General features: G+C 39.0%; 1 protein-coding gene across 3 annotated transcripts in view; it reads left to right on the forward strand.

Moving 5' to 3' along the window:
- Positions 1-17,306, forward strand: part of SLC44A5 (solute carrier family 44 member 5) — a 431,009-nt gene that overhangs the window by 216,317 nt on the left and 197,386 nt on the right. For all 3 annotated transcript variants that reach the window (XM_070786302.1, XM_019957254.2, XM_070786303.1), the window contains one exon: positions 5,519-5,560. In XM_070786302.1, the coding sequence (XP_070642403.1) occupies positions 5,519-5,560 (42 nt within the window). The remainder of the gene's footprint in view (positions 1-5,518; positions 5,561-17,306) is intronic.

The following is a 17,306-nucleotide window of genomic DNA, read 5'->3' on the forward strand; positions in this document are numbered from 1 at the left end:
CTCTGCAACCCCATAGACTGTGACACCCCAGGCACTCAAACTCCTGTCCTTCACAATGGAGCAGTATGAGCAAACTCCTTCCTGAAGTTTGCTCATATTCATGTCCTTTGAGTCGGAGATGCCATCTAACCATCTCATCCTCTGCTGCCTCCTTATCCCTTTGCCTTCAGTCTTTCCCAGCATCAGAGTCTTTTCCAGTGAGTCAGCTCTTCGCATTAGGTGGCCAAAATATCGGAGCTTCAACTTCAGTAACTAGAACTGTAAACAAACAAACAAAAAAAACTTTACTGATGCATGGGATGATGATCTTTATTTTGTTCCAGTACCTGACCATGATGCCCAGAATACTGTTACCTTTTTGACTTCAGCAGCAGTTCTTTTTTTTGAAAACATAAAAGATTACAAATGATACTCAACAACCTCAGGTCCTCTCAGACCTTGGGTGCTCCAGCATATATTTCTACAAGGGTATAACCATGTGTGTCCCTCCCTTCTTGCTTCTCCATGGCACCCCACTCCAGTACTCTTGCCTAGAAAATCCCATGGATGGAGGAGCCTGGTAGGCTGCAGTCCATGGGGTCGCTAAGAGTTGGACATGACTGAGCGACTTCACTTTCACTTTTCACTTTCCTGCATGGAGAAGGAAATGGCAACCCACTCCAGTGTTCTTGCCTGGAGAATCCCAGGGACAGGGGAGCCTGGTGGGCTGCCGTCTCTGGGGTTGCACAGAGTCGGACATGACTGAAGTGACTTAGCAGCAGCAGCCTGCTTCTCCAGTCCCAGCTCCTATCACTCAGCCTCTCACCCAATGTTCTCTAACCATGCTGGCTTTGTTTTAGTTCCTCGTAGCTGCCAAGTTCTTTCCTATCATTGGCTCTTTGCCCACACTATGCCCTTTGCCAAGACTGCCAGCCATCATGCTAGCTCTTACTCATCTTTTAAATTTTAGATTAGATATTGTCCTCATATCTTGTACTTCTCCTTCATAGCATCTCTGATACCACATTTGCAAGTAAATTGTTACTGATGTGTTTATTTGGTTAAGGTCTATCTTCCTGACGCTTTATCAAACAACTCCAAGAGGGTCGAGATTCCCTTAGTCACCTAGGTAGCTTCAGTGCCTAGCCTAGTATTTGATACCCAGAGAAAGTGAAGTCTTTCAGTCATGTCTGACTCTTTGTGACCCTATGAACTGTAGCCTGCCAGCCTTCTCTGGCCATGGGATTCTCCAGGCAAGAATACTGGAGTGGGTTGACATTTCCTTCTCCAAGGGTTCTTCCCGACACAGGGATTGAAAACAGGGTCTCCCACACTGCAGGCAGATTCTTGATACCCAGTAAGACGTCAATAAATGTTTGCTAATAATGAATAAATTAAGGAAGAAAGAGACTGGAATATCAGACCACCTGATCTGCCTCCTGAGAAATCTGTATGCAAGTCAAGAAGCAACAGTTAGAACTGGACGTGGAACAACAGACTGGTTCCAAATAGGGAAAGGAATATGTCAAGGTTGTATATTGTCACCCTGCTTATTTAACTTATATACAGAGTACATCATGAGAAACGCTGAGCTGGAGGAAGCACAAGCTGGAATCAAGATTGCCAGGAGAAATATCAATAACCTCAGATATGCAGATGACACCACCCTTATGGCAGAAAGTGAAGAAGAACTAAAGAGCCTCTTGATGAAAGTGAAAGAGGAGAGTGAAAAAGTTGGCTTAAAGCTCAACATTCAGAAAAGTAAGATCATGGCATCTGGTCCCATCACTTCATGGCAAATAGATGGGGAAACAATGAAAACAGTTTATTTTGGGGGGCTCTTCAGATGGTGCCTGCAGCCATGAAATGAAAAGATGCTTGCTCCTTGGAAGAAAAGTTATGACCAACCTAGACAGCATATTTTAAAAAAAGGTATGATAACAAAGGTCCATCTAGTCAAGGCTATGGTTTTTCCAGTGGTCATGTACGGATGTGGGAGTTGGACTATAAAGAAAGCTGAGTGCCAAAGGATTGATGCTTTTGAACTTTGGTGTTGGAGGAGACTCTTGAGAGTCCCTTGGACTGCAAAGATATCTAACCAGTCCATCCTAAAGGATGGATATAAAGTCCTGAATATTCATTAGAAGGACTGATGCTGAAGTTGAAACTCCAATACTTTGGCTACCTGATGCGAAGAACTGACTCATTTGAAAAGACCCTGATGCTGGGAAAGACTGAAGGCAGGAGGAGAAGGGGATGACAGAGAATGAAATAGCTGGATGGCATCACTGACTCGATGGACATGAGTTTGAGTAAACTCCAGGAGTTGGTGATAGACAGGGAAGCCTGGTGTGCTGCAGTCTATGGGTTCATGAAAAGTCAGACATGACTGAACAACTGAATTGAACTGAAGGAAGGAAGAAATTAATAAGCCTGTGAACACAGTTATGCCCATACTCTGGGTCCTGTGTTCTTTTTCAGCAAGGAGTTTATAGCTAGCCTCTTTTGCAAATGATGTAGGTTTATTAGCATCACATCCATCTTGGGCTTGCAGACTCTCAGGCCATTTTAGCAGGGTTCAGTGAAGCCAGGAGAGAATGAGAAATGAAATCAGCTACAGAAGCTAGCTCTGCGTGGGCAGCTTCCTGGTCCTTTGCAATATACTGGGTGTGCTAAGCTCCGGCGCAGTTTGGGTAGGCAGCAGGCTCCAGAGTGTGTCTGATTTGGCAAGCAGGTCACCACAGTGGCAATTCCAGCCACCAGAAAACTTTGGAAATTCAGAGAAATGGCAACATTTGTGGCTCTGGGTGTTCTCTCTGTTCAGACATATCCAAGTCAAGGAGTTAGAGCCCTGCGAGCAGGATTCTGTCTTCAGAGCTGGCAGGAGTGAGGCAGGACCTCAGGGTTACTGCCAGGTACATGAACACAGGAAAGGAAATGGAGCTCTGGGCAAAGCAACTAAGGTAGAAGCCCAGGTTTTCTCGTTGATGGTGGGAGAGCACAGGCAGCTGGCAGGAGGGCCTACAGTTCAAAGGTTTTCATGAGTGCCTGGATTCCCTCCTGGCACCTGGAGCCTAAGAGGTGGACAGAAGGGAGAGTCTTACTGAAAAATGTCTGCCTGTGTGTTAAATCCTGAGTGTTCTTCTAACTAGTTGTGAATTACAGGTGCTGAAAATGGCCTCTGTGGGAAGGAACATGCACTGCTATTTCAATAGCTTGTTGTTGTTGCTCAGTCACGTCTGACTTTTTGTGACCCCGTGAACTGCAGCACGCCAGGCTTCCCTGTTGTTCAGTGTCTCCCGCAGTTTGATCAAACTCATGTCCATTGAGTCAGTGATGCCATCCAGCCATCTTTTTTCTGTTGCTCCCTTCTCCTCCCACCCTCAATCTTTCCCAGCATCAGGGTCTTTTACAATGAGTTGGCTCTTCGCATCACGTGGCCAAAGTATTGGAGCTTTAGCTTCAGCATTCATCCTTCAGTGAATATTAAGGATTGATTTCCTTTAGGAGTGACTGATTTGATCTCCTTGCTGTCCAAGGGATTCTCAAGAGTCTTCTCCAGCACCAATAGCTGATTCTTTTTTTAATGACAATAATTTTATTATTATCAGTCAGTTCAGTTCAGTTGCTCGGTCATGTCCGACTCAACTCTTTGAGACCCCATGGACTGAAGCACACCAGACCTCCCTGTCCATCACCAATGAATATTCTGGACTGATTTCCTTTAGGATGGACTGGTTGGATCTCCTTTCAGTCCAAGGGACTTTCAAGAGTCTCTTCCAACAGCACAGTTCAAAAGCATCAATTTTTTGGTGCTCGGCTTTCTTTATAGTCCTGCTCTCACATCCATACATGACTACTGGAAAAACCCCAGCTTTGACTAGAAGGACCTTTGTTGGCAAAATGATGTCTCTGCTTTTTAATATGCTGTCTAGGTTGGTCATACCTTTTCTTCCAAGGAACAAGTGTCTTTTGATTTCATGGCTTTAGTCACCATCTGCAGTGATTTTGGAGCCCTGAACAATAAAGTCTGCCACTGTTTCCACTGTTTCTCCATCTATTTGCCATGAAGTGATGGGACCAGATACCATGATCTTAGTTCTTTTAATGTTGAGTTTTAAACCAACTTTTTCACTGTCTTCTTTCACTTTCATCAAGAGGCTCTTTAGTTCTTCTTCACTTTCTGTCATAAGGGGGGTGTCATCTGCTATTCTACTTATCATCATCATTATTATGTTTTCCAAGTAAACACAGCTTATACACATTCACTTTCCCTTGACTCTTTATCAAACTCTGACTCTCAATAATTTATTATTGTTAGAACTTAGACCAAGTGTTGTCATTTCTGTCCACCAGGTTTACAGTGGGAATTCTTTTCAACAGCATTCATTAATGGGTTGGCAAATCTGATAAAGCACCAAAGAATGGGGTACTTATCAAAAGTATTAAAATTTTTGTTGAATATGTGTGTGGAATTACTTGAATGTTAAAGCCTTAACATGCTATCATTGTTCAACATAGAGCTTGCTACCTTTTTTTTCTTCCCCACTAATAACCCTAAATTTTACCTACCAAATTGAACTGGCTATGCTAATATCTATCATGTAGGGCTTTCTGTGAAAGCCAAAGGCTATGTGTAACATGGCTAAAGTGTGGCTGCTAAATTCAAATTACATCTCTTTTCTCTATTCTGCATGTAGTTAATAAATATTTAATGCATATTAAGTTTCCAGGACTAATGTGCCTTCTAAGGAATAAGTATTAGCATAAAATGAAAATAAACAAAATGCCTCATTTGTTGGTGCTGAATTTTGCAAGACTGTCTGTATATCATCTAAGGTGTACAAGGCATGGATAAAAATGGAAGAGTTAATAGCTTTATTCCCCACCCCCAAACCTCTTACCTCCAGCATTTTCATGCAGTTAAAAAAATTTTTTTTTATTGAAGTATAGTTGATTTACAATGCTGTGTTACTTTCTGGTGTAAAGCGAAGTGATTCAGTTAAATATATATTATATGTATTTTCAGATTATTTTCCATTACAGGTTCTTACAAGTATGCAGGGGTTTTTTTACATTTAAAGTGTTATTTGTAAGATTTGTAATAATGATTTAAAATTATTACCTATTTTATTTTATATCTAGTAGCTTGTATCTCTTAATTCCCTTCCCCTACTTCTCCCCTCTTGCCATCCCCTTCCCCTCTGATAACTGCTAGTATGTTCTCTGTATCTATCAGTTTCTGTTCCTGTTTTGTTACACTCATTGACATTTGTTTTATTTTTTGGATTTAAGTGAAAAAATACAGTATGTGTGTTTCTCTGCATGCAGTTTTTGTTTTTTTAATTCAAAATTTAGTGCTCTTTATCAGTGAATTCAGGTATTAAGTATCAGTTCACCAGTCCAACTGACTTTATGTTATTCTGTGTATTAAAATTTAAGGACTAGGATTTTTAGGGCAAGGAGAAACAGGTATTGATCTCCAGAGACACCAACTGCTAAAAATAAAGATTTGTTTGCCCTTTGTGCTTATTTGTAGGAGACCAACGATCAGATACTCACTTGGAGGGCGAGAAATATGGTAAGTCAGTCTGAGTGCTAAGTATTAAATTTGTCTAAGAATGCTTTATGACAGTCTATTGCAAATATATGATTCTTTCAAACTCTAGGAATGCCTAATATTTAGTTGATAATGACTAATTGCTGATGAAGACTTTTTGGGTTCTTTCATGTGGCTGATTTCTACCTCCTGAAGGAGTTCCTTCTCTTCAGAGTTATAAAAGAATCCCCAAGGAAGAGCATCATATATCTACTATGTTTCCTGACCTCAGTTCATCCCATACATGTTGATTTCTTTAGGTCCTTCCATCCCAGTTTATGACTTTGACACATGTGTCTTATTTACATCTTTTCCTGATCAAGATCTCCACTAGCAATCTTCTTGGATGTTTCATGAGTGTCTTAGCCAATCGTCTTCATTTTCTAACACCTGATTTGCTCCTCAGTCGGCCCTTCATAGTCAAGTCTTGCTACTCCACGGGTGGACCAACGGCCTGGGTATTATCACCTGGGAGTTTGTGAGGAATGCAGAATCTCAAGGCCTGCCCCAGAATTAATAAATCAGAATCTGCACTTTCACAAGATCCTCAGTGATTCATACATACAAAAGTTTGAATCACACAGGCTTTAAGAATTTGTCTTCATGTATGCACTCCCATTGCCCCTGAGAGCTACAGATAAGTACTTTTCTGCTGTGACTTCCAATATCACTTGGGTTCCAAATCATCAACTAAAAAGATGAGCATATATGTACCTTCTTACCTCTATTCTCAAACCCACTTTTTGGACTCTTGTATACTTTAATTTTACCTGTGTAGATTCTATTGTTTATTATACTGTATAGCATGTTATAGTTCTCAAAGTTCCCTCAAACAGATTTTATTTGATCACACATGATCCTATAAAGTGGGAAGGTAGGTAATATAATCTTTTGTAGAAGCTATATCATAAATTTCTAGTTGTAATTTTCTAACCTTAGGTGGGGAAAAGATCTGTGTCAGCAGATATTTTTTTCCTACCTTACAGAAAAATAGAAGTCAAGCCTTTGGGGGCTACCAGAAATCAGTCAAGTTATTCTGACTAAAAATGTATCATAATTCAAAATCATATTTTATTGCTCAGTATGATCAGTTTGGAGAAGGAAATGGTAACCCACTCCAGTATTCTTGCTTGGAGAGTCTCCATGGACAGAGGAGCTTGGCAGGCTACAGTTCAAAGGGTTGCAGAGTTGGGCAGTTGAGCAACTAAGCATGCATGTATGCATGATCAGAGTTACCTTTTCATTTGCAAACCTTGTTTGTCTTCTTAATTAAAATAATTTGCGTCCATGAAAAGTTTCAACAGAATTTTTAAATAAAAATAATATTCAATTCTTCAAACCTTTTTTATTAAAAAAGAAGAAAAAACCCTTTATATATATACACACACACACACACACACACACATATTTATGTACCTATCTTTAGCATTGTTAGTTTTATTTCTCAGGATAATTTCTACCTAATCTAATTTTACTTGGGTCAAATTATGTTTCCACAGTGTCAAAATCCCAGGGTTAAAATATTCTGCTTTACTTTTAATGGCTACATTTTTTCCCCCTCAGTCAGGCTAACAGTGTTAGCTATAGCTGTAACAATGGAAAATTATTGCTAAAGCAAGTTTGACTTCAAGTGGAAATTCCAGAAAGCCTAGAGGCATCTTGCAGGGAGCAAATGTAAATTTAAGGGCAAAGGACACATTTTCTTCAGGCAAAAGTGTCAAATTGACTTCTTACTTCCTGGGAAAGAGTTCTCTCCTTACCTTGGAGTTTTTTTTTATCTGGCAACCCAAGCTGGCTTCCTCTCTCTCCATAGCATTGAGTGCTTCTTGGCACAGAATATTGCAATCAGCTATTCCACATCTATGTGAACAAGAGCCTTTGGAAGCAGGAACTGATTACAATATATGATTTCCTCACACTATTCAACAGGACACCCTTTATTTTAGTTTTTGATAACTTGGTTTAAATAACTGAAATGTATATATCTTGCATTATTAATTCTTGGAATGGTTTGGACTTTGCCTGCCTACTCTTCCAAATTATTAATATTAAACATAGATAAAGGTGGCTATTCTAGAATGGCATTCATTTTATTTCCCAAATGTCTTTTTATTTTGGCATTTTCTTGAGAATCAGGAAGGCTGAATGTCATGGATTTTAGAACGCTACTTGGGTCTTTCAGAGGGTTGACATGACAACAGTAACAATAAAATGTTTCCATAGCACTTACTGTGTGCTGGATACTGTTCTAATTGCTTTATATATGTGAATCTATGAAATCTATTAAGTAAATTCTTTGAGATTGGTTTCATTTCCCCCATTTTACAGTTGAGAAAACTGAAGCATAGAGAGGTTAAATAACTTGCGAAAACTAGCACAGTAAAAATCTGATACAAACTGCATAAAGTTTTATATTTTAAAGAAGACTTTGTAATTAAACAAAAAAACTTGATTTCCCCACCTGAGGAAATGAGGCGAGCCTGTAATTTTCCATTGACATATCCTTGATGCCCGTAAGTGGATAGAGAAGTTTGAAGTATTTGATAAAAGTAGGTCCAACTGGAAAACTGAAGTGATTTCTCCACATGGGACTGAGACCACAGCCTCAACCCTCCTTCCCAGCAGACTTCTTAGTTTAGGTCTTCTTTATAGCACACGCAGAATATTCATTCATATAACCAACATAACTGGTCATACTATTAAGGAGTTCAAGGGGACAAACTACATTCAGTCAAGATTTGTTAAACACTCTATTTCTTAGTACTTAAACAGGGAAATTACATTTTCGCTCCCATTCCTGCTTCTGTCTGTCTCTGTCAGCAGTGATTCCTTTCAATAGCACCCTCATTCTCACTCAGATCCCGTGTCAAAGCTTCTCTTTCCAGCGGTGCTCAGCTTCCTGTTTGATCTCTGCAGGAAACCAAGGTTCATCTCTGAATTTCGGTTGAATGTTCTGACTACAACTGTATGTTACAACTTCTAGAAGGGTAGCTCTGGTTTGAATGTTGTTCCTTCTGTCCCCTCTGTACAGTTTATGAGACTGACTCTGGTTTTCTAGTGGTTCTACATTCTCTCTACTTTGGATCAGAGCAGTGTGGGTAGGCTGTATTCTGCATTTTCAATCTCTTGATTTTTGGCAGTTGTAGGCATTTTTATTCAACAAGCATTTATTCAGGATCCATCCATATGCCAGAGGTTTAGAGCCTGAAGGAACCTTGAGGATCATCTTCAATATCTTCCTTTTATAGGTGAAGGGTTGAAGTTCAGAGGGTTTAAAGGGCTTCCCTCATATTGTGAGTGCTGGGCCAGGATTAGACCCAGATCTTAGAATCTGTGCTCTCTCAACACTATGTTTTTCAGCCTTTATACTTTTAATTTGAGGGATATGGTTATTCTTAGGCTTCCATAATATTCTTAAATTTCCCCTAAAAGCTTAAAAATATTAATAAATATCTCCTTGCTTTTGTAACCAGATAGCTAGGATGCCTAGTAAAGCAAAACTGGTTGCAAAATTGGTCCAGATTTTCATCTTATGTTTCCAGAGATTCTTAATATGTTTTTGAATATCACCAAGAATTCCCACTCATTTTTTTCTCTACTTGTGTAACCTCATGTTTGCATTTTATCCCAGTTTAGTTTACTCTTGTAGGATAAGGTGAGAGCAAAGCACATTAGCACAAGGACAAGAAGTAAGGAGTACTCACTCTATAAACTGTATGGAAAGGGGCACCTTTAGGCGTTTATAAGCACACATGAATAGTTTTGTAATGCTTGAGAGTATTCTGATAAATATACTACCTGAGTCTAGTTGAAGAGATGAAAAAAGTAATAAAAGAGGGGAACTGTTTAAAGTAAAAGAAATTCCAATAAATCCTTAAAACGTTATACTCTTCTTTCTAAAATAATAATTTCAGATGTAGATAGGCATAAGTATACATTATAGCCTATGCATACAAAAAGCCCAGAAACTCTTTCTATTCTCCTGAAAATGAAGGAGACCCTACAATGTTCATTTTTGAGCTTGACATTCTTTTCCAGATGACCAGGCCTGCCTTAACACCAGTGGGTGGAACATTGAAGAATATCATTTTTCTATTTATTGAAGAAAGCTCTTCAGTTAGAACCGCCCTTAGCAGAAAAAAAGGCTAAGCTACTCAATTTATTTTTAAACATAGATAAATAGTATCTTCGCAGCTCAGAACTTGCTGAGAAAACTGGATTGCTTAAATGGGAAAGTGCAATTGAGGTTTGAGAATATGAGCTGGAAGCAGGTCATGGCTAACCAACTGGAAAACTTCAACTGGAAACCTAGTAATTGGTTAACCTGAGCTTAGTGGCTCAGTTGTGTTTGACTCTATCTGACCCCATGGACTGTAGCCTGCCATGCTCCACTGTCTATGGGGATTCTCCTGGCCAGAATACTGGAGTGGGTTGCCATGCCCTCCTCCAGAGGATCTTCCTGACCCAGGAATCGGACCCGGGTTTCCCACATTCCAGGCAGATTCTTTACCATCTGAACCACCAGAGAAGCCCATGTTAATGTAATACCTATCAGATTATTTATTTTATACCAAAGTATATAAGTGGTAAGAAGACAGAAATGAATCACTCTTGCTTTCTTTGAATATTGTCCATAAAACCATAAGAATAAGAGAGGTGTGTGCCTGCAAAGAAAATATCCATTGAACTATAGTTTAGTATTGCTGACAGATTTTAATGTGTATCTAACTGGTTGGTACACTTCATGTTCCGTACGTAAACCTCTTTGTTATAGGGTAGATTGTGGCAGAGTGTGGAAACAGTAAACATAGGAAATGTTCTTATAGTTGCATATCCCTCAGGAAGCAGAATTCCTTTTAACAATAATAGTGTTAGTTGCTCAGTCGTGCCCGACTCTTTGCGACCCCATGGACTGCAGTCCACCAGGCTCCTCTGTCCATGAGATTTTCCAGGCAAGGATACTGGAGTGGGTTGCCATTTCCTTCTCCAGGGGATCTTCCCAACCCAGGAATCAAACCCGGGTCTCCTGCACTGCAGACAGATTCTTTACTGACTGAGCTACAAGAAATAATAATAAACAATAATAATGAACTTCTTGAAATACATTTTCAGGACATTTGATTTTGAGCATTCAAAATACCAATTTGTCCTAAATTTGTGAGTGTCATGTGTGTGTGTGCATTGGTGTGTATATGATGGCATGTGAGAAAGGGAGAGCCAAAGTCAATTTTGTTATGATATCAAGATACCTACTTAAAGTAGATTTTGCAAACACATCTTCCAGAAAAACTGAGTTGATGCCACCTAAGTCAGAGCTCATTAGGACTACAGAACAAATAATTACTCACATCACTGATTATGATAAAAACCTTGACCTGATTGGTCAGATGGTCTTCTTAAATGTGATACTTAGCAGGAGGCCTTTTTTTTTCTTGGTTACTCTGTAAGATAATTCTGGTTAAAGCAACATTTCCTGATAATACTGACATTTTACTCAAATACCTGGGTTAGTGATATACTAGCCTAAATAAATATTCAAAAATTGTTAGTTATTTGTTAAACTTTTATAAACCTAATTAAATACTTTTCTGCAAATGTATAAACCAATGTATTCCTTAAGCACAGGGAGCATGATATCCAGGTGCAATGCAAAAAATTTGGCTTTTTATATAATTAACATCTTAAGCTGAGTCTTAAGTTTATCAAGTATACCATTGGCACAGTAATCTCTATTGCTACTTTAAATATACTAAATATGACGTGCATGCTTATACCAGTTTCCTCTTTGCTTCACATATTCACTGCATGTTTTTGTTTTGTTTTTAAAATAATTTTTGAAGTATAGTTGATTTACAATGTGGTGTTGATTTCCGCTGTACAGCAAAATGATTCGTATATATATATATATACACACACACATTTTTTCCATATTCTTGTCCATTATGGTTTATCACAGGATATTGAATATAGTTCCCTGTGCTATACAGTAAGGCTTTGTTGTTTGTTTATCCTATATATAATAGTTTGCATCTGCAACCCCCAGTGTCCCCCTCCGTCCCTCTCCATTCCCCTTGGCAACCACAGTCTGTTCTCTATTTCTCTATTTACTACATCTTGATTTACACCATTTCAAGCATTTTTTTCCCCCTAAAGAATCTGTTGGAGAACCTTGACTGCTCAAACTCTTACCTGCTTTCTGTACTGTTCTTCTCTTTGGATGTTTACTAAGTACTTAAACTGTGAATCAGGTACAGTGTCTCATATGAAATAAAGTAGCTCATAGAGTAAAAAGCTTTCAAAGAAACAATCTAGAATTGTGGGTGTATGTGTGTATGTGTGTGTGTGTTTAAGAAGCAGAGAACTAGAAACAGATGAGTGTAAAAGTCATATTTAAGTTTATTTTGGCTGCACGGGCTTTTCTCTAGTTTCAGCAAGGAGGGGCTACTCTCTGGTTTCCCTGCGTGGTTTCTCATTGTAGTGGCCTCTCTTGTGGAGCAAGGGCTCTAGGGCTCATGGGCTCAGCAGTTGCTGCTCCCTGGCTCTAGAACACAGGCTCAAGAGTTATGGCACATGGGCTTAGGTGCTCCACAGCGTGTGGGATCTTCCTGGACCAGGGATTGAACCCATGTCTCCTGAATTGGCAGGAGGATTCTTTACCACTGAGCCACCAGGAAAGCCCCAAAGTCATATTAAATTTTAAAGGCAAGTTTGTTTTCCTTAAAACTTCTGAAGTTCTGGAGTGGGTTTTCTGGAAACGGTGTGTGACATTACGTATTCAATCATACTTGTTGGTTTTCCTAATGAGATCTGAGAACAGAGTTAAATTCCAATTAGTAAGAAAGATAAAACTAGCTGATCTGAATAAATCTCTAAGCTAGCTATCACCATATTTACACAGTGATTCACTATTTCCTCGACACACTGAATTTCTCCATCCCAGATTTTCCTTTCTTCACCCACTGGGCCTAGGCTCTCACCAAATCTAGCTCAAAGGCCAACCCCTTGATTTGAAGGCTTTCCTGGTATCTTCAGCAGAATGTGAATCACCCTTCACATTTCCCAAGGCCTTTGTTATACTAGCCTTCGAGCACTCTTGGTGTTGGTCTTGAGTTACAGTATTGACGTATTACTACTTCTACACTGAGATTTCCTTCACAGAGGGAGCTTTCTTTCTTATTCATCTTGAGCCCCACAGTGGAAGTGCCCAAGTGAAATAAAATCAATTCTGTTCAATACCTGGGCTTCCCAGGTGGCTCAGTGGTAGTGTACCTGCCTGCCAATGAAGGAGACACAAGAGACATGGGTTCGATCCCTGGGTTGGGAAGATCCTGTGGAGGAGGGCATGGCAACCCCCTCCAGTATTTATGCCTGGAGAATTCCATGGACAGAGGAGCCCGGTGGGCTACAGTACACAGGGCCACAAAGAGTCCGGCATGACTGAGTGACTGAGCGCTAATTCAATACTCAGAGAAAAATATTCAGAGGTCAAAATTAATTTAAAGGGAAGTTGTTTTTTTTTTTTTTTTTTGTGGTCAGGACACATTATATTTTATGGGCACTAGGTCAGTGAAGAGTATTCCAGGTTGCCTGAGCCTCAGAGTTCAGGAGGCTTTGGAGCTGAGCTATGTGAAGGCACATTTGGTCATTTTGGTGGCTGGAAGGACACCAGATGCTAAAGCCAAGAGAGGAAGATATAAAGGTGATCCTTTCCTTTCTCTCAAGTCTCACTAGTAAGGTAAAGGAAGGCAGGGTGAGTGGCATGGATATGGGAATTAAAATTGAGCTGGCCTGTTAGGACATCAGTGGGGATGGAGAAGGACAATTTTTATTGAGGGTCTATGATGTGTCAGACACGTTACACATGGTATTTAAGGTAAAACTGTAGTAATCATAATGCTTTCTCACATTTATGGAAACGTCTCATACTTTTTATAAATGACTTCACATCATGATCTCACTTTCAAGCCATGGCACAGGTAGTGTATTGATTGCATCCTTCCTTTTACAGAAACTAAGGTATGAAAGGGCAAAATTTGTTCAAAGTTACATACTGAGTCAAAGACATAGGACTTGAATATAAATTTTGTTTTTATGTTTCTTGTTTGACTCTCTACTATATCTTTTTTATGTTATAAAACCAACAATGTAATTTTTAATTGTTTTATACAGGTGTCTTTTAAATCAGTTAAGAGCTTTTTATTTCTTCATATGCATCAACACTGGTTTTATTTGGGGAAATATTTTATTGTGGGAAATTTTTGTTTATAAAACAATATCATAATGTAAAAGTTTTAACTAAATATATATTGCTAAATAAATAAGCACATCTTACTAATCTCTCACTTGTGATTCTAACCAATAACAGAGTGGGGAGAAGTGAACATTGGGAAGTAGATATGCTTGTAATAACCTATAATGGAAAAAGAACCTGAATCACTTTGTAGTACATTTGGAAGTAACACAGCTTTGTAAATCAACTATACTTAAATAAAAAGAAGTAGATATAAGTTTCAGAGGTAATGGGGGAGTATATCTAAGTGTTTTTCTACTGATTTTAAAGTTGGCCTATGTGGAAGAGGGAGTTACCAGGTGGCTCAGTGGTCAAGAAAGTGCCTGCCAGGCAAGAGAGGCAGGTTCAATCCCTGGGTTGGGAAGGTCCTCTGGGGAAGGAAATGACCACCCACTCCAGTATTTTTGCTTGGAAACCCCAATAGACTGAGCTTGGCAGGCTATAGTCCATGGGGTCACAAAAGAGTAAGACATGACTTAACAGCTAAACGACAGAAAAGTGGAAGACAGTAGCAGACTTGGCATAGAAAAGATTCTGTCCAAAACTGTTTACTTGAGAATATAGAGCTACCTAATAGACCTGAGTCAAAAATAAATGTCTTTGAAATTATAGAGAATTCCTGGAAGAAAGGAAGATCTAGAAAGTTTTAATTAAGAACTCAAGAGTTGATTAGACCACTGGATGACCAATGGATTTTTTGAGCTCTCCTAGCTACCAGAGAATGAAATGGCAACCCACTCCAGTATTCTTGCCCGGAGAATCCCACGGACAGAGGGGCCTGGCGGGCTATAGTCTATGGGGTCACAGGGAGTTGGACATGACTGAGTGACTAAACAGCTGTCTACCTCAAATTAGGTATCATCCAATTAATAGTAAAACTTTGGGAATGATCGGAATTGGGCTAAATTGAGTTATCTTCAAAATGCCTACAACAGCCCCTTGGCACAGCTGTGCTAACCTCTACATAAAGCTGCTCTAAAGGGCGCCACCTCCATCCTCTAAGAGCCTTTTCTGATGGCCCTGAGATAACCAGGTGAATTTAATGGCTAAAGTAACAACTGCAGTGATTCTACAGGTAGACTCTTTATGTGTTCTTCAGAGATAGAGACTTTACTTTATAGTACTTTATAAGTACTTTATTTAGACTTTAAAGTACTTATTAGTACTTATTTTAAAGAGTACTAATGGAAGGAAAGGTCATATATTAATTTACAGGCCTTTGAGGCAAATAAACTGTAAAAGAAGAATCACCCTTAGAAGAGTGTGGCAAATCTTACCCTATATTCTTTCTTTTATTTTTAATTTTTTTTTAAATTGAAATATAATTCCTTTACAGAACCGTGTTGGTTTCTGCCAAATATCAACATGAATCAGCCATAGGTATACATATATCCCCTGCCTCTTGAACCTCCCTTCCACCTTCCTACCCATCCCACCCCTTTAGGTTGTTGCAGAACCCCGGTTTAAATTATTATTTCTTCTTGATGAACCTGAAGCTGGAGTTTGCACCCATCCTTGGCTGCCTCAGCAGTAGGAAATGTCTATTGGCAGGAATGTGCTTGAGAACTGTACACATTTGCCGTGACTTGTGAATTCATTTTCATTGTCTCCTCTGTAGAAGGCAAGTTTGAAATCTGGCAGGCAGTCAAGCTTTTAAAATATGAAAGCATAGCACTTCTTAAATCAGTTTTGTGATGCGTTCTGGTCGATAGTCACATGTGCAGCATTATGAAAAGCTGAACTGGCCTGTCTATGTTCGAGAGTGAATAAAAAGTGCTGGCATAGGTAACTAAAAAGACAGTTCTAGGTGACATTCCATTATTTATTCATAACAAATATTTAATCCACAGCTGCTATGACTCAGAATTGCTGTTCAGAGTGGCAGGGCATATAGTAGTGGATAAAACAAAGCCCTTACCCTTTTAGAGTTTATATTCTAATGGAAAAGACAGACAATAAATAAAACAACTTTCCAAACTTGTCCAAAAGTGGTTCTACCAGTTTTCCTTCTCACTCACAGTGTATGAGATCTCATTATTCCACATCTTCTGTCAGCATCATATTATCAAGCTTTTTACTTTTTACAAGTGTTTTGGGGTTATATATTTCTTTCTTTTTATGGTTTTTATTTATATCTGCCTTATTATTAATGAAATGGAATTGTTAAGTTGCTCAGGCATGTCCGACTCTTTGTGACCCCATGGACTGCAGCACACCAGGCTTTCCTGTCCTTCACCATCTCCTGGAGATTGCTCAAACTCATGTCCATTGAGTCAGTGATGCCATCCAGCCATCTCATCCTCTATCATCCCCTTCTCCTCCTCATTCAATCTTTCCTAGCATTAGGGTCTTTTCTAATGAGTCAGCAATTTGCATCAGGTGGCCAAAGTATTAGAGCTTCAGCATCAGTCCTTCTAATGAATATTCAGGACTGATTTCCTTTAGGATTGACTGACTGGACCTTCTTGCAGTCCAAGGGACTCACAAGCATCTTCTCCAACACCACAGTTCAAAAGCGTCAGTCCTTTGGCACTCAGAGTTCCTTATGATCCAACTCTCACATCCATACATGACTACTGGAGAAACCATAGCTTTGACTAGATGGACCTTTGTTGGCAAAGTAATATCTCTGCTTTTTAATATGCTGTCTAGGTTTGTTATAGCTTTTATTCCAAGGAACAAGTGTCTTTTAATTTCATGGCTGCAATCACCATCTGCAGTGTTTTTGGAGCCCAAGAAAATAAAGTCTTCACTGTTTCCAGAATACTACTTTATTATTTATTGACCATTTTGATTTCCTCCTCTGAAGTCTCTACTCAAGTCCTTTGCTCACTTTTCCATGAAGTTTTTGGTTGGTCTTTTTCTCTTTGAACCATAGGATTTCTTTACATACTCTGGGCATTAGTAATTCAGTGTTATAGGTGTTACTAGCATCCTCTGTGAATGTCTTATCCCACTTTTTAGTGAGTCCTTTGAAAACAGAATTTCTTAGTTTTGTTGTAGTTAAATTTATCATTTATTTCCCTAGTATCTAGTCCTTTTTTTTCCTGTTGCTCAATAAATCTCTCTGAGATTTTATAATTTTATCTTTCACTTTAAGTTTTTCTATCTGGAATCAATTTTCATGTCTGATGTGAGGTAGCAGTCCAAAATGATTATTATCTTTTTCTTTGTGTATATCCATTGTTCTATCACATTTATTGAAAAGAATGTATATCCATAGGGGTTTTATGACCTGTTTTATCATAGTATTTGATAAACTACTGAGAAAACACGTTAAAATACCCTATGTGAATTTGTCTGTTTTTTCTGGTAGTTCTATACAAGTACCTTTAAAATTTCATTAATTTCATGTAATTACAACTATTGCAGCATTCTGGTTAATTGAAACTTCTATCATTATGAGGTGACCCTCTTTATGCTAGTATGCTTTCCACT

The sequence above is a fragment of the Bos indicus genome, chromosome 3, assembly GCF_029378745.1.
Source record: "Bos indicus isolate NIAB-ARS_2022 breed Sahiwal x Tharparkar chromosome 3, NIAB-ARS_B.indTharparkar_mat_pri_1.0, whole genome shotgun sequence".
NCBI lineage: Eukaryota > Metazoa > Chordata > Mammalia > Artiodactyla > Bovidae > Bos > Bos indicus.